The 18,198-nt window shown below is 53.7% G+C and overlaps 6 protein-coding genes across 6 annotated transcripts; 4 read left to right on the top strand and 2 right to left on the bottom strand.

Moving 5' to 3' along the window:
• Positions 1–195: 195 nt before the first annotated feature.
• MgSPR7 (subtilase) lies at positions 196–2,264 on the bottom strand (the record flags this gene model as incomplete). Its single annotated transcript, XM_003853974.1, has 3 exons — positions 196–1,039; positions 1,095–1,686; positions 1,803–2,264. The coding sequence occupies 3 exons, from the start codon at positions 2,169–2,171 to the stop codon at positions 477–479; spliced, it is 1,524 nt and encodes a 507-aa protein (XP_003854022.1).
• Positions 2,265–3,629: 1,365 nt separating this feature from the next.
• Positions 3,630–10,523, top strand: MYCGRDRAFT_70309 (uncharacterized protein; the record flags this gene model as incomplete). The annotated part of the gene is made up of 2 exons (XM_003854212.1): positions 3,630–5,610; positions 5,674–10,523. The coding sequence occupies 2 exons, from the start codon at positions 3,630–3,632 to the stop codon at positions 10,521–10,523; spliced, it is 6,831 nt and encodes a 2,276-aa protein (XP_003854260.1).
• A 178-nt stretch (positions 10,524–10,701) lies between these two features.
• On the bottom strand, positions 10,702–12,648 carry MYCGRDRAFT_70308 (uncharacterized protein; the record flags this gene model as incomplete). Its single annotated transcript, XM_003853973.1, has 5 exons — positions 10,702–10,952; positions 11,013–11,145; positions 11,261–11,406; positions 11,464–12,469; positions 12,520–12,648. The coding sequence occupies 5 exons, from the start codon at positions 12,646–12,648 to the stop codon at positions 10,702–10,704; spliced, it is 1,665 nt and encodes a 554-aa protein (XP_003854021.1).
• A 1,536-nt stretch (positions 12,649–14,184) lies between these two features.
• On the top strand, positions 14,185–15,492 carry MYCGRDRAFT_99688 (uncharacterized protein; the record flags this gene model as incomplete). The annotated part of the gene is made up of 2 exons (XM_003854213.1): positions 14,185–14,754; positions 14,938–15,492. The coding sequence occupies 2 exons, from the start codon at positions 14,332–14,334 to the stop codon at positions 15,490–15,492; spliced, it is 978 nt and encodes a 325-aa protein (XP_003854261.1).
• A 281-nt stretch (positions 15,493–15,773) lies between these two features.
• On the top strand, positions 15,774–16,718 carry MYCGRDRAFT_85380 (uncharacterized protein; the record flags this gene model as incomplete). Its single annotated transcript, XM_003854214.1, has 1 exon — positions 15,774–16,718. The coding sequence occupies one exon, from the start codon at positions 15,774–15,776 to the stop codon at positions 16,716–16,718; it is 945 nt and encodes a 314-aa protein (XP_003854262.1).
• A 480-nt stretch (positions 16,719–17,198) lies between these two features.
• Positions 17,199–18,092, top strand: MYCGRDRAFT_39543 (uncharacterized protein; the record flags this gene model as incomplete). The annotated part of the gene is made up of 3 exons (XM_003854215.1): positions 17,199–17,682; positions 17,750–17,923; positions 17,971–18,092. 3 exons carry the CDS (start codon positions 17,199–17,201, stop codon positions 18,090–18,092), a joined length of 780 nt encoding a protein of 259 aa, XP_003854263.1.
• Positions 18,093–18,198: the final 106 nt, after the last annotated feature.

Below are 18,198 nucleotides of genomic sequence, written 5' to 3'. Positions count from 1 at the left end.
TGTCAGGGAACGATTGTGTATGTGATCGAGTGTAGTGCGGTGCGTCGTCGGACGTGAAGTCTGTCTGTCCCTCGGCAAGGCTGAAGACGGCAGTAGCACACTCGAGCTAGAGATACTTCGAATTTAGTTCATGCATAGGTGAAAGAGCTCCAGTACGCAGCAGGAAAGCACTATACAACGTGATACAACGAGAGTGCAAGACGTTGCTCGATAAAGTTCTGTTATTCCAATTTCAATTCATGACATTCAGCCACCTACTCGCTGTCGAGAGGCGCCATGCTATAATTCCTCCTGCCGAGTCCTTGCAATCCAGTTTGCTTCCAGTAAACATGAGATTCCCTATCATGCGTCTATGCAATCCTCATCAATCCTTCAGAGTATGCAATCCTCTTCATGCTTCAGACAGAGCCGTTCATCGACTCATGACCGGCCGGAGATGGCGTATTGCCCGTCCAATCTCGAGCTCAGCAGATTGTCTACTCGGACTTGAGCTGACCAATGAAGTCCTGAACGTCTTTCTCAAGCTTCTTCTCGAGCTCAGCAATCTTATCAGCGAAGTCGCCGGCCTTCTCCTTGAGGTCCTCCTTGAGGTCAACTGGTGCAGGAGACTCATTCTTGCCCTTGTATCCACCCTTCTCCACGATGGCGGAGAAGTTGCCCTCACCACCACCGTTCCATGCAAGAATGTTCTTGGTGTTGCTTGGGACATCGCTGAGGACACCCTCGGTGGCGAAGGAGATGAGGTGCTTCTTGAGCTTCTTAGGGCTGATTTCGGCCACGGCGTAGGCGGAGTCCTTGGAAGGCTGGAGGGAGAGCAGGTAGGCGAGGAGACCAGCGATGTGAGGCGAAGCCATGGAAGTACCGGAGATTGTGTTGACGGCGTACTTGCTGCCGATCCAGGTGGACTGGATGTTGAGACCGGGAGCGAAGATGTCGTTGCAAGTGCCGAAGTTGGAGAAGTAGGCACGCTCGTCGGCGAGGGTGCTGGCACCAACGGTCACGGCGTTCTCGGCGGCGGCGGGAGAGTAGTTGCAGGAGTCTGAGAGTCGTCAGCATCGAAATCAGTATAGCGCAGCGAATTGTGGGAAACTCACCAGCGTTGTCATTGCCAGCAGCGACGGCAAAGTGGATACCGGCGTCGACCGCAGCGTTGACGGCCTGGTCAAGGAGAGCGGACTTGCCACCACCAAGAGACATGTTGGCAGCAGAGCCCTTGAAGCCCTTTCTCTTGCCCTTCTTCGCAACGGAGACCTGCTCAGAGTGGGAAGTGGCGGCGTACTCGACACCCTTGACGACATCAGACATGGAGCCCGAACCGTTGGAGCGCAGGACCTTGACGGCCTTGACGTGAGCCTTCTTGGCCACACCGTACTTCTTGCCAGCGACTGTGCCGGAGCAGTGAGTGCCGTGTCCGTTGCCATCCTCGTCCTCGTCACCTTGAGGAATGGTCTTGCCCCACTTGGCGCGGCCCTCGAAGTCGACGTGGTCAACGTTGGTGCCAGTGTCGATGACATAGACATCAACTCCCTCACCACCATCGGCGGTGTAGAGGTACTTGTTGAAGGTACCGAATGATAAGCTGTCTCGGTGCGAGATGCGAGCTAGACCCCACGGGGCGTTCTTCTCCGTCTCGTAATCATCGTGGCCGAGGGTGTGGACCTCTTGATCCTTCTCGATAAGCTCGACCTGAGTGCATCAACCTGTCAGTCTGTTTCCCGGATGCGTTGCGATGGATGTGCAGAGTGTTGAGTGTGTGTTGATGGCGCCACCGCAATGGCTGCATGACGTGCTTGATGACTTACATCTGGGTGTCGGCGGATCTGCTCAATGGTATCCTCGTCAAAGTGACCGGAGTATCCCATGAGCGAGCCCGCAATGTTGTATGTGTGCTTCAAGCCGTGGAAGATGTCGTCGACCATGGGTGTCTGCGAACGCTTCTTGAGGTCCATCTTCATCTTCTGAGTTGACAGGTGGAGGTCCTGAACCCAGTCGTGGTGCTGAGCGGCCAGGTTGGTGTTGACATGGCTCTTGAACTTGATCATGTAGCTGTCGGGGATCTCCTTTGCGTTGGAGGCGGAGACGACGGGCGCTGCGTCGTTGTGGATGGATTCGACCATGACAGGCGATGCCGCCGCCAGCAGCGGCAGCGTCAAGCCGAGAAACGACTTCATGATGGCGAGGATTGAAGGTGAAGCTGTAGCGAGTAGAGGACGATGCGATGGCGAGACTGATGGAGAGTTGGAGATGCAGAGGTTGAGTTGATGTAGAGGAGGAGGAGGACGAGGAGGACGAGGATGAGCTCAGGTCGACGGGGAGCTTAGAACTAGCTCGGATTGAGGTGGGAGCGGCGATAAGGTCAGGTCAGGTGTGTCAGGCGACAGCGTCGTCATCCTCTCCAATTGGCTCCGTTTCGAGGCGAGTGGAGACATTTCCTCCGCTTCCAGCTGTGAGCTTCAAAACTGGTGCGCCACGGAAAGCCCGAGCTCCCTCTCCCCAGCCACAGCGATACCTCCGATCCGATACGATACACGAGACGAGTCTACTGCTACCTTACTGCACGCATTTCTGACAGGCATCTGATCGTTCTGTGTGTGGTACCTGAAACAGAGAGCACCGGATCACTCCCTGTCCTGTGGTATGGATGACCGGCAACAACGGACACGGACACGTCCCTGCCAACAAACCGTCGTGACCACTCACTCCATCGATTCCTTCCGCCATCCTCCGCTGCTGAAGCACGATCTCTCCAGGAATAGACCTGCCAAGACCTGAGGTGCTTTCTACAACACATTCACCTCGACATCAACTCCAAGTTTGCTAAACCGAATCTCGAGGACTATCAGACAACGTGACGACGACTCGACCAAGGATACCGATACACACGAGGCACTTCCTTCAGCGCATGGTTCAATGCTCCGACCCGTACCAGAATGAGCGAGCCGCGTAATATCGATTCGAGGGTCGCTACGACCTAAGACCGCCAAAGCATGGCCATGCGCGTGGCTTTGCCCACTCGACATCGCAGAAATTCCAAAGGTCTGAGTCCCGACGAGCAGGCTTCAACCACAGCTGGCTACATTCGTCGGTTTTCTCTTCATCATGGTCCTTCTGTCGAGGACGAACTGTCACGCCTATCAGATATCGCACAAAAATTACAGCAGGAACTGGCATCACATTCGGCCTCGCAAGACACATTCCGGCGTGGTCACGGATTTGAACGAGTACTCGAGATTCTTCGAGCAGATGACCTTCGAAATGACACATGGTCGTATGAAGAAGTCATCGGTCTTATCAGCAGCATACTCCAGCTCCTTTCCGAGGCTCTCCACGATTCCGGCAATGAGCGATACTTTCATCGAGTCGATGGATGGGGCGCGCTAGAAGAAAGTCTCGAGCAGATTCATCAAGTGCGAAATGAGGATCAGAAGCGAAGCAGTGCCAGTCTGTATGATGCTTTGATCGCGTTCGCCCTCGGCCGAGTCCACTTTGATCTTGCAAATGCTCAGACTGGTTGCATTGTGTATCCAAATGGATGCGCGACTGCATTACGACTTGCGCTTCGAGTCGTGGAGAGATATTCTGGAGCAGATGAAGCCAACGTCGCAAGCGCGGTACGGGTGATCGAATTTATGACAACACTGACGAAAGACGACACACGGTGCCTGATCGCGCTTTGGAATACATCGATCCTCTCCGACGTACTGAGAATCGCTCCTACATCAGCTCTTCCGACCTCAGCGGTAGGATCCTTGCAGGATCTCACCCTTGCTTTGGGTCGATTCGGCTTGAACGAACTCGACGATGTCTCGCTCGTCTTCCAACGAGCATCCGAAGATGGCGCTGGTCGAGACACTCTTCTCCGGCTGATGCGTGATTCAAAACAGCCTGCTTTCATACAGTTTGATCTGCAACCTCGTGGTTTCTCATCAATTGAGGTACCGAGCATTCGTAACTTCCCTCCACAGACTGGGTACAGTATATCGGCATGGATCAGGATCGACAAGTATGACTCGAAGTCACATACGACGCTTTTCGGGGCTTACGATGTGCCAAAGACATGCTTCATCCTGATGTACCTGGAGAAGGACAGCCACCAATTGATTCTGCAGACCTCCGTGAACGCCCCAAACCCCAGCGTCCGCTTCAAGTCGACTCAGTTCAAAAGCTCGCAGTGGTACCACATGACCTTGGTACAACGAAGAAACCCGTCAAATCCAAGCCAGAGTGTCGCTTCGCTGTTCGTGGATGGCGTCTTCGCGGAGCAGCGAAAGTGCAATTATCCGGATGTGGCCGGTGTGGTCCATGAAAAGCAGAGATCCCAATCTGCGCCACCGCGTCCAACACCCATTCAAGGCTTCTTTGGCACGCCGCGAAGCGTTGCAATGGATCCTGTTCCGAACGCAGTGCACACGAGATGGTCTCTGGCGAATGCACACGTCTACCACGTGCCTCTGACGGATGAGTTCGTTGCAGTCTCATTTAGACTGGGCCCGCGATATCGTGGCAATCTTCAAGACTGTCTTGGCTCACTGCTTACTTACCGCGCCTCCGCTGAACTCAACAAGTACAACGAAACTCTGCACCCAGAGAAGAATGACAAGTCCGATATCATTGCAGCTACCGAAGGTAGAGGCAGCGAAGTCGTGTCAGAATCTCGCCTGATTCTAGCCATCGATCCGTCCGCCGTGATCGAATTTGCTGCAGCAGAGGATCGGAATCGTGCGAATGGCGCCAAGCACGAACTCGACAGGAACGCAATGTCCAAGTATCAGCAGCTAACACAACACGCTCGCGTAATTGCCATCAACACAGCAGTTCCTGGACTGAACGAGGCGATTGGTCGATCCTTCGGCACTGGATTGATGTTCGGTGATCCGGCAGTCATCGTTCCTCAGCCTCTCGACGATGCGACTTGGCGATTTTACGGCGCCGTTCCAGTGCTCCTCCAGCAGCTAGAGACTGCCAATTCGAAGAAGACCTTTCTGCAATCTGTTGAGATTTTCTTTGAAAGCGTGCAAGACAGCTGGCGCGTGAGTGAAGCCATGGAGAAGGGACACGGGTTCAGCTTACTAGCGGTTTTGATTCGCGAAAAGCTTGGACTTGAGGTCGGGTCGGGTCCTCAACTGTCGACACGCCGCCCAGCTACTATGTTGAGCCTCGAGGACCGACAATCGCTTCCACTGGAGCTACTTGAACTTGTCCTACGCTTCGTAGGATACGACAAATCCAGGCCAGATGAGTCCCTATTGATCAACCCGATCGCATACCGCATCCTTGTGGTGGACTTTGACACCTGGCGGAGGAGCGACATGGAGACACAGACACTCTACTGGACGCAGTTTACTGCCTTCATCACGGGGAACAGGAATTTTGCCTTCAACCAGAAGCGTTTCATCAGAATGCGGATCATCAAGAGGCTAGTGGAGGCACTAAAAGCTGAAGATATCAGCGAACAATCTGCAAAGCTGATGATGGTGGCTCTGAAGACACTCCTCGGACCCGGTTCGTCCCACGGCTTCTACCGTGACTTGGCCATGTTCGTTGCATACGCCCTTCATGACGATCGAGCCATGCCGATTGCCCCTACGCGGACATTGAGTCGTGCGGTCAGTCGTCGGTCCAGAGTCGGCTCGGTGACTAAGAGTGCCCGCAGCCCCCGACCAACAACTCCAGGTGGCGGCCCGCAACAAGTCAAGGCAGTGTTGCCAAAGTACGAACTTGGCGTACTTGTTCTGAGACTGCTCGCAGACGTGCTGAACGAGGATCGCACAGTCATCACTGTTCGACGTTTCAGCCGCGCGCTGCCAAGTCGATGGCTTCTTCACCTGCTGGCAGAAAACGATGTCCGCATTATCGAGATCACCTTGAGTATCATATGCAAATCTATGTCAGTTCTTGGATCGGAGTTCAAGTCATCGTTCATCGACAGGACTGGTGGCTTCGTCACTCTCAAGTCTCGATTGAAGCCGTTCTGGAGGTCGAAGGTTGTCTGGAGTCTGGCATTTGCAACTCTCTTCGGTCGCAGCATTCCTCTCGAATGGCTTGAGGAAGAGTTCTCCGCCTTTCACTTGGTCGAGATGCTCAGCGTGGACAAGGACTTGGCCATTGCAAATCCAGAGATGCTGCCCGCTATTTTCGCTATGCTCGAAGCCGGCTTGAGGAAAGTCGCCCAAGAAGATGAGCCAATCGAATCGGAAACCAAAATCATCAAGAATGCCATACAATTCCTGAACGAGCTGTACGACAGGAGTCCGGCATTTGCTGACTTTGCAGTCAACTCGAGATATCTCCAGGAAGTCTTGTTCATCCTTTATCCGCTCCTTGCTGGAACCGACCGACTTTCCGCCGAAACTGAGCTGCAATCCGAGGCTTTGTCTTTCAAAGGCGAAGAGGTCAAAATGCGACCTCACTCCAATTCTCTGGGCGAACGCCCTCCTTCTGTGCGCAGTTTGAAGATGAACGAAGGTCGGCGAACGCCTTCTCCAATGGCGCCGAATCGCGTTGAGATGCCGAGACGCATGTCATCGTTTGTCATGGTCAATGACACGGGCGAACGGTTGACCGTACCCAGGCAATTCAGTGCGCCTATGGCGCCGAAGGCCACACAGCCGCCTGTCAAGATCAACGTGGCCAACTCGTTGGTGGAGAGTCTTCTGGAGCTCGTGATCACACTCTTTATTGATCAAGTCTGCGAGAAGGACAAGTTCAACGGCATTGGACTATTTTTGAGAGTGCCGCCCGGATTCAGGGAGCATCAAGCCTATTTTGAGTCTTATATTCTTGTCAACGCATTGTCGCAATTGGGCAGCCACTTTCGCCTTCATCAGCGACTGCTCACTGAGACCAAAGTCTTGACAAACCTCGCGCGCTACACGCAGCACATGGCGGAAGCTGTCTCGGAAGGATGGTTCATCGATGGAGCTCAGCCGCTGCTCGAGTTTACTGGCGAAACTCTGGATCACCTTCAGCGACCTGAAATCGCGACTCTCAAATCAGTCCGACTCTGCAGCCAGTCGACCAATGCAATTCGTGTTGTGTTTCTCAAGGCGACGTTATGGAGACTGGCTGAGCTCAACGAAGACGCCGATGAGAAGGAGGTCGGCGACTTCCTTGCTAAGATGACCTATTGGCAGACCATCTTGTTCTCGCCGGAGAACCAGGAGACTCTCTTCACAAAGCTGATCTGTTTCTTGTTGTACCACAAGCTGGTCTCCGAGGTCAAGACAGTCAGGCTGGCCGCGGCCCAGCTATGGCGTATTGTGCTTGTACAGAAGCCGACCGAGACTGCGACAATGTTGACCAACACCATGGGTCCCGAGCAACGCCACCTCTCGACTGGATTCATGAAATTGATCTCGATGGACGATGACGACTTTTTGGGCTGGATTGATGAGAATAGGCCTATCCTCGATTCCGTCTTTCACCACTCTCTGAGCAAGCCTTGGGAGGACTTCGTCAACAGCGAAAATCGCAACTCAGAAGAAACCACCAAGAGTCGCATCAGCAAACGCAGGGAGAAACTCCGACAATGGCACGCTGAAGAAACCGCTGCGGATGATATGATCAATCGTTATGAGGTGACGACCAATCATTGGCGGTCCAACGTGCATGCTCAAGAACGACTGAAGCTGCAAAGAGCAATTCAGGACCATCAGGAAAACGTGAGCCTGTTGTACCGAGAGTTCGATAAGCTGGAAAGACTTGCTCGGCAGCCGTGCGGTCTCAAGCCAAGCACAGAGCCTGCTCGATGGCAGTTGGACGAGACCGAGGCTGCCAATCGGATGCGAATGCGGGTTGTGGCCGATACTTCAGAGCTGAAGGAAGCCTTTCTGCCGAAGCGGAAAAGCTCAAGGCGGCTCACAAATGGACGCTTGGCAATCAACACACAAATCGCTCGACTTGCTGCTGAAGAGAGCGGTAACACACCAGTGTCAGCCGATCCGACTCCTGACACTCCGCCAGGCACGACCGATGGCTCTACTGAGTTTCCCAGCCGCGAGCGAGCAGGAAGCGATGCCGTTTCCAACTCCCAGTTGCTCGAAGGCGGATTCGAGATGGTTGACGATCCTCGAGAAGACGAAGACGGCCTGATCGAGGACAAGAATCGAAAAGTGATGACGAACCTACAGCGGGGCGACATGGTACAGCAATTGCACAACATCTCTCGAATCGTCGGTCTTGAGGCTTGTGAAGGCCTTCTCGTCGTTGGACAGAAGTGCCTGTACATGCAAGACAACTTCTTTCAGAGATCTGATGGCGAGATTGTCAGCGTCTCGCAAGCACCGGAAGATGAGAGAGATCCATACGTGCAGCTCATCTCTGGCAAAGATGTCGGTGCCGCGAGGTCGAGACATAGCGTTGGCGACCAAGAGACTCGCAACTGGACCTGGTCCGAAGTGCTCAGTATCTCAAAGCGACGATTCCTGCTTCGTGATGTGGCTATCGAGGTCTTCTTCACAGACGGTCGCAGCTATTTGCTCACATGCATGTCGTCGAAGTCGCGGGACGACCTCTATAATGCGATCGTCTATCGGGCTCCTCATGTACACAGTGCATCAGCCGTTGCCAGCGAGGATGCATGGCGGCTTGACACGCTTCGAACACCTGAAGACGTGCCGAAGAACTTCGGATCCAAATTTGGCAATTTGTTCAACGCTGGACCGACACATGCTGCGACAAAGAGATGGCAACGTGGAGAAATGTCGAACTTCCAGTATTTGATGCTTGTGAATACGATGGCCGGTCGCACCTTCAATGATTTGACGCAGTATCCCATCTTCCCGTGGGTTCTGGCCGATTATACGAGCGAGGAGCTCAATTTGGACAATCCGAAAACGTTCCGCAACTTCTCGAAGCCGATGGGATGCCAAACGCCGACGAGAGAGGCTGAGTACAAAGACCGCTTCAAGCAGTTTGCTGAGATGGGCGACCACAATGCTCCGCCCTTTCACTACGGCACACACTACTCCTCTGCCATGATCGTCAGCTCATATCTCATCCGCTTGCAGCCGTTTGTGCAATCATACCTGCTGCTACAAGGAGGATCCTTCGACCACGCAGATCGTTTGTTCGATTCCATTGAGCGGGCATGGCAATCAGCGTCAAGAGATAACATGACCGATGTCCGCGAGCTGACTCCCGAGTTCTTCTACCTCCCTGAGTTCCTCACCAACGTCAACGGATACGAGTTTGGCAGCAAGCAAGTCAGCGGTGAAGCTGTCAACAATGTCCATCTTCCAAAATGGGCAAAAGGCGATCCGCATATATTCATCAATAAGCATCGCGAAGCTCTTGAAAGCGAATATGTCAGTCAGCATCTGCACGAGTGGATTGACCTCGTCTTTGGGTATAAGCAGAGAGGAGAGGCCGCCGTCGAAGCCACGAATGTTTTCCAGCACCTGTCATACGGCGGCGCGAAAGATCTTGACAAGATCGATGATCATGTCGAGCGTTTGGCGAGCATTGGCATCATCCACTCCTTTGGCCAGACTCCGAATCAAGTATTCCTGAAGGGCCATCCGTACCGAGAGGCAGATAGGGATGTTGAGCCGAAGCTGGATGTCTTGGCCGAGACGCTGACGAGACTGCCCGACACGACGTACGACATCCACGAGCGAGTGGCCGATCTCAATTTCATCTCCTCCGGTGTGCAGTCCGCAGATGATAGACTCCTTGCGACAGGGCCGTGCAAACTCAATTTGCTCCCCGATTGTACTCGGTATATGCAGTGGGGATTCCCAGACAACAGCATACGCTTCTTCTCCAAGCGCACGAATCGTCTCCTAGGGCTATACGAGAACACACATGTCGGCCCGATCACAACCGCGACCTTTGTCGATAGCAAGACGCTCATCACTGGCGGAGAAGATTGCACAATCGGAGTCTGGAAGGTCGCAGCCTCGAGAGACAGCATCGACCTCATCCCAAGAACCCATCTCTTCGGCCATCGCACGCCCATCACCGTCCTCGCTGCCAGTCGTGTTTTCAGCACGCTCCTCTCCGTCTCTGCTGATGGTCAGGTCCTCCTATGGGGTCTCAACCGGCAGGACTGCATCCGCATTCTCCTTCCCGCTGGCGGACCACCTGTCCAAGCTGCTCGAATCAGCAACGTGAGCGGCCACATTCTCCTCTGTCGCGGCTCCTACGCTCTCCTGTACACCCTCAATGGCCACCTCCTCGTCTCACAACGTCTTTGCGAGCGCGAGGATGAGGAGATACTGTGCGCTGCCTTCTACGAAGGCGCTGGCAACGAATACCTCGCTCGCGAGCTGATCTTTACGGGTCACTCGCATGGTATCACCAACGTGTGGAACTTGACCAATCTGAGCGATGGAACCTGGTACCTGCAGCTGGTCAAGCGCATGCAGTACGTGGAGAGCGAAATGAGGGTGATGAGGGTTCCGGCTGGGATCACGAGTGTGTTGCCTGTTGCGAAGGCGGTGTACACGGGCGATGAGGAGGGGAATGTTTGGCAGTGGGAGTGTGTCGTGAGAGGCAGCAGTTTCAGTGGGAGAGGCCGTTGAGTGCCGATTGTAATTGGCTGGAGAGCGAGTACGAATGTTGGGCTGCATTGCGTTCGCATTGAAGCACTTGGATCAAAAAGCATACCTACATAGTCACGAATTATGAGCTGATGAAACTTATCGTACCATCATCTGCGAACGCTGCGTAATTCTGCATGTTTCTCAAGTCTGCGTGTATCTACAACGGCCGACCCTCGAACTGTCTGCTCGCATAGTATCGATATACCTTCGCCGTCCTGACTCTCAGCTGTTTCCCTTTCCAAATGAAAAAGACCGAGAACAACAAGATGACGGCACCAAACGCTCCGATCATATTGAACACATTCGCGATACCCACTGCCGCGATCCACGCTGGCATTGCAAAGACGAAGATCGTGCTGAATGTATTTCGGACGAATGTGAGTGCCGTCAGGGCGTCGCCGACGATTTCTGTACAGTCTGTCAGCGAGAAGGTATGTTTGGAGGCGACATGCGGTGTTTGTTTCGCACCATTGTAAGCATCGAGCATATATGTCAACGCGACGCTCTGCAACGGCCCCATTCCGAAATTGCACACGCCGTATGCCACGGCGACTTGCTCCCAGGGCGAGCCGTTGTTGAGTGCGTAGCCGAACCACCATGCCTGCAAAGAAAAGCGTACAAGGTCAGCGGATGTTGTAGACAGTGTAGAATGGACGAAGGCCTGGCGTCCGAGACAGTCTTGGATATCGGAGGCCTTCTGCACTTCAGTTTCTTACCCCGGCGAGCTGAAAGGGTACGAAAGGAACAAAGAGGTAGAATCGGAATTCGGGTTCGTAGATGCCGTTGTTGCGTCGGGCGAGGTAGAGGACTGTCCAGTCGCTGAGGGGGCCGCAGATTAAGGAGCCGAGGGTTTGACCGATGACTCGAAGGAGTTCTTGTCAGCAAGACGCAATCGATGGCAGGGACTGTGGATTCTTACATGGAGCCAAGCTCATCAGACCGATTTGAGATGCGGAGAAGTTGTACGGTGGGTCGAGCATGATGGTGCTGAGAGCTGCGGTTTGAACGGTGCTCCAGGCTAGGAGGATGGCGTAGACGAGGGAGCTGTACAGTACGCCGGGGATCGATCCAAGGATGAGGAATGGCTGCCATGAGTGTCGTAGGAACTGGGGCCAGTTACCAGGTGACGTCGTTGTGAGTGAAAGCTTCTGGCGATACGTCTTTCTTGGTATGGTGTGGTCGATATACACTACGCTCAGATTGCGAGCGTCGCTGCGATTGGCTTCAGTGTCGTTGACCACGGGCGTGACGTTCTTGGTCGTCTTCTTCTCTTGGTCCTCGACCGGGCTTGGAGATGTGGCCGAGCTGGGGCTCACGCTGCCAGGTCTCTGTCCGACAAGTGTAGCTTCGTCGAGTCGAAACTTGGTCTCCTCAAAAGCAAAGATGAACACTACCAGCTGCAGGCCGAAGAATATGACGAACCACCACCAGACCCATCGCCAGCCCATACTGGTCGTGGCAAAGCCAGCAGCCACGACAGCCAGGTTGCCTCCAACATTCATGGCCCAGATGTAAATCGAATTCATGAGTCCTCGTTGGTGGACGAAGTACACATCTGCAATGGTCAACTGGACGAGAACCTCGCAGAGCGATCCCAGCCAGCACTGCAGAGCATTGACACCCCACCAGTCGCCTGGAGTTTGAGTCCTGGCAGACCAGATGGAGACTCCGAGTTGAGCGGCACTGCTGACCACGTAGACTGATCGTGAGCCGAACTTGAGAGCGAAGGGAATGAGCATTGGAGCTCCCAATGCCAGTGTTGCACAGCCGATGGCATAGGTGTTGGTCAGGAGTGTTGAGTTGAAATTGAGTTCTTCACCCATTGGACCCCAGGTCGGTGAGGTGGCATTGACGAAGGCGTATACCATCATGGCGTAGAAGCAGGCAAGGGTGTAGTTGATTCCCTTCTGCCATCGTGGCCAGTTCTGTGGTGCGTCAATAATGGTGTGCAGTCAAACATCTTGGGTAGTCTCACCAGTGGATCGTTCGGATCGTTCGTTGGTCTAGGTTGCAAGATAATGTCCGATCCTTTTTCGTTGACTGCCCACAACTGGGCGAGTTTCACTGTCCCTGGTGGCCACTCTGGGTCGAGGTAGTCTGCCATGGTCGTCTTCACTCGACAATGTCAAGCAAGAAGTGAGTCGACATCAAACCAGCACGGTTCTAGATACGAGCACAGTGTTAAGGATGAAGCCTCCGTCGGTACGTCTCGGACTGGAAGTGGGCATCCTCCAGGCGTCGGGCCACTAAAGATAAAGAGCTGGAAGCCACCTGCAGGATCTCGAGATAAGAAGACGCATATTCACTCGCCGAGCGAACGCCCATGTCGGACGAGGTGTGTTGCAGCCCCTCCGCGTGCCTATTAGAAACGGCTAAAAAGGCTCGCATGGAATGAGGCCAGTTGATGGACAGGTTGGCCTGCTCCTGGAGGTGGAGATTCAGGCACTGATTGATGAGTAGCCGGTTAAAGGAAGACATGACCTGGTTGCCTCCAATGTACCACTGTATTGTCTCCAATGTGCCACTGCATCAACGGACCGTGCCAACGTAGCAGTAAGCATATCTCCAATATACATCCGTGTCGGGAGTACCACAAAACGGAGCAGGGCTGCGAGGTCTTAAGGCCGGTCAGGTAGCGTTGAAGAGATAAAACTTTCCATTGGAGCAATTTGACGACTCACTCATCCAGCTGCTCCGTATTGTTTGACCGTGAGGTTTGCTTTGCCGATGTCTGTACAGGAGTGTTGGTCCAAACTTCGGAATTCACCTCGTTGGTGCCGCCTCGGCTTTTTGTTGTAGCATTATATACAACCAAAATTTCCTCGCCACCAATCCGGCAGGGTGTTATACCCTAAATTTCCGGGACCCTTGGCGCAGCGGTAGCGTGTCTGATTCCAGAGATAGCTCTCATATCGGTACATCCAGAAGGTCATCCGTTCAGTAAGCGTTTGCCCAACCGCACGAGGCCTGAAGTCAATTCTAACATCTCCTCAGAATCGGGTAGGGTTCAGATCATTCACCAACGATGTTCTCTTTTTGCACTTTCTTCGGCATCAGAGCGGCTCGAAAGGGAGTCGTTTCCGCTTTTGGTCTCAGGTCCACGTCGGAAAGATGTTCAAGGTAAGGTGATCGGGAAAAGTTCGAGACAAAACCTGGAAGCAAGTGCAAGCTCTACTCAGGGACAAAGAAAGAGGCAAGACCAATCGACGAGCTGCCAGGGCCAAAACTGAGGAGGTAGCACACGCCGCTTCAGAAAATCTGGGTCTGAGCAGTGGAAACACGCCGATTTGCATTGTCATGTTCGACAGCATCTCTCACTTATTACTGCAATAGTCGTAGGCGATCTTCCGGCACTGCTGCAACTTCTACGTGGTTTTGCTATATGTACATCCAGCATCCTTTCTACCTACGGCACGTCTACTACGATAGAATCGTCCCAGATTACCTGGAAATGACCATCTTCCATGAATTCAAGCCACTCACCCCAAAGACATTGCAATACATTTGATGGGAGTGTCCAATGCTACGCCAAGACATGCTCGCTTAGGATCCATACTAGCGTGTCGGGCTTTTCCAAAGCAGTCTCCTTCGCCATCACTCCATCATCTTTCCATCCACACTCCTCACGATGCCACCACGAATACATCATCTTCCCGTACCGCCGACATGTCAATGCTTTCGCACGAGACCACAAGGCGTTGCCGAAGCCGCGGCGGCGTCCACCCAGACGAGACACTTCCACAAGATCGGCCGTGAGCCGCAATTACAGAAGCTGCTGCGCAGGGACATGTGGGAATGGCTGAATGGACCAGGGAAAGTCTTCAAAGAGCCGCTGCCTGGCAGTACCAACTACCTCAGTGCATATGATAAATTCGGACAACTTGTGCGCGTGAAGAAACAACGGCAGAACAATCCGCGATCTGGGAGAGGCAGCACAGAGAATGACTCCGATGGAGATCAAGTACAATCACACGCCGAAACGGAGAGCGGTCTCCCTCCCGAACGAGCTAGCGACAGGCGACCGTACCCGCTCAACCAGGACTTCCGGTCGGAGAGCGTCCTTAGCGAGAGTCTGCGAGAAGAGCTTCATCGGCAGGTGGCAGAGCGAGGCATTGATGTCTCCACCGTCAGTGCGGCGTACGGTGTGGATGTTCGACGCGTCGCTGCCGTCGTGAGACTGAAGACTATCGAGAAGCAGTGGGCACAAGATGTGAGTAAAGGATCTCTTCTCTTCCCATCCCTGTTCAATGATGATTTTATTCAAATCGATTAGTCTTTAAGACAACTACATGGTTACAAAAACATAGCATGCGAGCCTCTCTGATTTCGAGCAACCCGAATTCTTCTGCATCAACAAGCAAAGTGGACGAACAGTCGCTGACAGCATCATCAGGGAAAGCCTCTTGCCAAACCATACAACGATGCGGTTATGGCGATGCTACCACAGACACCTTTCAGGCCGGACGGTCCTGCAAACAGACAGATCACACCTCACGAAAGCATCAACGATCTGCCTGTACACTCAAGTACACGTCAGCAGCTCTTCTATCCCACATCCGAATCTCGACAATTCACACGCGAGGATGCCGCAAAGGCATTCTCCGACGACCTTCTCCCCGCCGACAAGCGAATTCCACACCCGGAACTCATCGTACTGGAGAAAGAGGCTCTCGAGGGCATCGACCGCGAGAAGCGCCACCAGAGGCAGCGCGAGCGTGATCAGAAGGCACAGGAGGACAGGGCGGCCGCAGAGGAGCGGAAGCGGAAATGGGAACAGCGAACCCAGCGGATTGTCCCTGGTCGAAGGTGGGATTTTAAATTCCAAGACATCAGTGCAGAGAACACCGGCAAGACAGGACGTGCGAGGAATGCGGTGGGCATCCGGTATGGTGTGCCACATGATGATCGCAAGAGCGGCAAGATCAAGATTCCCACGAGTGTGGAGTGAAGTGGAAGTGTGCCTGTACCATATGTAAACCATCACCTGTCCATGCAAGATACCAATACTAGCAATACTGCTTGTCACGAGCTTACAGTTCTTCTGTGTTCCATGTCCGCTGTTCTTTGTCACATGGACCGTATTATTCTATGACCCCACTTGATCAACTTGAGTCCAAATTCCACCTTCAAGACACCACGCCAAACTCTCCAGGGCAGACGCCCTTCGTTGCGAACACTTCTCCACCTCCGACCTACTGCATGCCACCGCCCGGCTGCGTCTCCGCCAGAATGTCCAATATCCTCTTCTATTTCCTCACCCTCACGACGCTCGTCACCCTCACCGTGAACGGGCTCGTCTTCCTCGGTCGATCGCTCAAAATCCCCGCCCTCGAATTCTACGGCCGCAGTCTCGCATCCTTCGTCGCGCTCTTCCTCAGTTCGGTCTATGCCACGTTCGCTGCAGCAGCCTTCAGCGCGGTCGGCTATGGCGGCATGGCACAGTGGACCGCTGGTCGCTTCTTCAAGTGGATCATGTTGCTATTCACGGGCATCTGGTTCGATGTGCAAGACCCGGAGAACTACCTAGGCAATACTCGACCGGCTGTCTTCGTGGGCAATCACCAGACCGAGTTGGACGTGCTCATGCTTGGCCACATTTTTCCCAAGTGGTGCAGCGTCACGTCGAAGAAGAGCTTGTCGAAGATTCCCTTCCTGGGCTGGTTCATGCTCATGAGCAAGACGGTGTTCATCGAGCGCAAGAGTCGGAGTCAGGCGCTGCAGGCTTTTGATGCTGCGGCGGAACAAATGCGGAACGAAAGGCAGAGCGTGTTCATATTCCCGGAGGGCACGAGGAGTTACTACGAGAAACCTGACCTACTGGCTTTCAAGAAGGGTGCCTTCCACTTGGCTGTGCAGGCGCAGGTGCCGATTGTTCCGATCGTTTCGGCGAACTACAGCAATGTGCTGAATGTCAGGTCGAAGAAGTTCCAGCCGGGTATTATTCCAACGAGGGTGTTGAAGCCGATCAGCACAAAGGGAAAGACGAAGGACGATGTGGACAGTCTGCTGGAGGAGACGAGGAATGTAATGATGGAGGCACTGTTGGAGCTCACGGAGGAGGCGAGAAAACAAGGCGTTGCGAAGCAGGAGCACGAGGCGAGGTCGCACACCAATGGCGTTGCAAAAAGTTCGGGTGTGGATGTGGCTTCGAAAGGCATGAATGCGGCAGCGTGATCAGGCGAGACAGGATATCAAGTTTGGATCATGGTGCGGCGGAGGTGGACGCGGAGGAGAGCCGCAACGACCTATCGACCTATTGACCTAGTTTCGCTCTCCTGTTCGGAATCTGGCGGTGACCGACGAGTGCGAGGAAGATCATGCTTGAAGATACCCTAGAGCAGGTGTGTGCGTTGGCTGAGACAGAGAACCAACATTGACGACTGCGATCAAGATGCATATACCACCGAAAGTTACAGCTTCACTTACAAACATTCACTCGACCGCAGCTCCCGTCTGCAACGGCGGTGTGACGTCAGTGAGTACCTGCTTGCAAGTCGTTCAGTGCAGGTACTGCTAGTCATCGCTTACATTGCGTCGCATCTGATGCGGTGAAGTCCACGGGTCTGATCGAGCCATTGTCATAACAGCATTGAATCATCTTAGTCCCGACCTCGTTCCTCGAGACTCACTCTAGCGGAGCAGCGACTCGCAACCATGTCCGTCGACTCAAGTCGTGTAATTCTAATCACTGGAGCCACAGGCGGCATTGGAGAGGCAACTGCGATACTCTTCGCAAAGCAAGGCAACTACAAGCTAGCCCTTCACTACAACTCCGCTGGCCAGGAAGCGCGAGACAAGCTCCTTCAAACCATCAACGAGGCGGGCACCACATCAAGCGAGGTCGACTTCTTCCAGGCCGATCTCTCCGACTACGATGGAGTCCGCAAGCTGCACAACGACGTGACGGCCCGCTTTGGCGGCGTCGACGTACTGTTCAACAATGCTGGATCGACAAGCGGCATGACCGGAGTGCAGAATCTAGCGGATGTGTCAATCGATGTCTTTGAGCAGAATTGGAGAATGAACACCGGATCGACCATTCTCTTGACGCAACTTTGTCTGCCACATATGGAAGGAAAGGGGTGGGGACGTATCGTGTTCAATTCTTCCGTGGCTGCGTTTACGGGAGGATTTGTTGGTATGTTCGGTGTTGTACTTTGGCTTACTTACAGATCTGTCTGCTGATCCGATTCCCACCAATGCAGGACCGCACTACGCGAGTTCCAAGAGTGCAATGCATGGCTTTATCTACTGGCTAGGCCAGAACGTTGCGAAGAATGGCATCACAGTGAATGCAGTGGCGCCGGCATTGATTGCTGACACGGCTATGATGGGCTCGCCGAGTGGCGAACAAGCGAAACGGGTTGCAGAGAGTAAGTGTGCTCACGATCAATACAAGTGCTTCATTGCTGACACGTTCTCAAAGGGGTCCCGGTCGGTAGGTTGGGCCAGCCGGCAGAAATCGCGGAGACCGTACTGTGGATGGTCAAGACTGGATACGTGACTAGAAAGATCATTGGTGTCGATGGGGGAGTCCATCCTGCTTGAATTGATGATGGGTCATAGACTGCGTGGCCACGGCAGGAGACTCCAGCTCCGCCATCGAGACAGGCTGGCACTGTGTTCATACTCTCGTCGTGCTCTGTGTTTCCAA

This window comes from Zymoseptoria tritici, chromosome 3 (assembly GCF_000219625.1).
Source record: "Zymoseptoria tritici IPO323 chromosome 3, whole genome shotgun sequence".
In the NCBI taxonomy this organism is placed as follows: domain Eukaryota; kingdom Fungi; phylum Ascomycota; class Dothideomycetes; order Mycosphaerellales; family Mycosphaerellaceae; genus Zymoseptoria; species Zymoseptoria tritici.
This window is presented reverse-complemented; position numbering and strand designations above follow the sequence as displayed.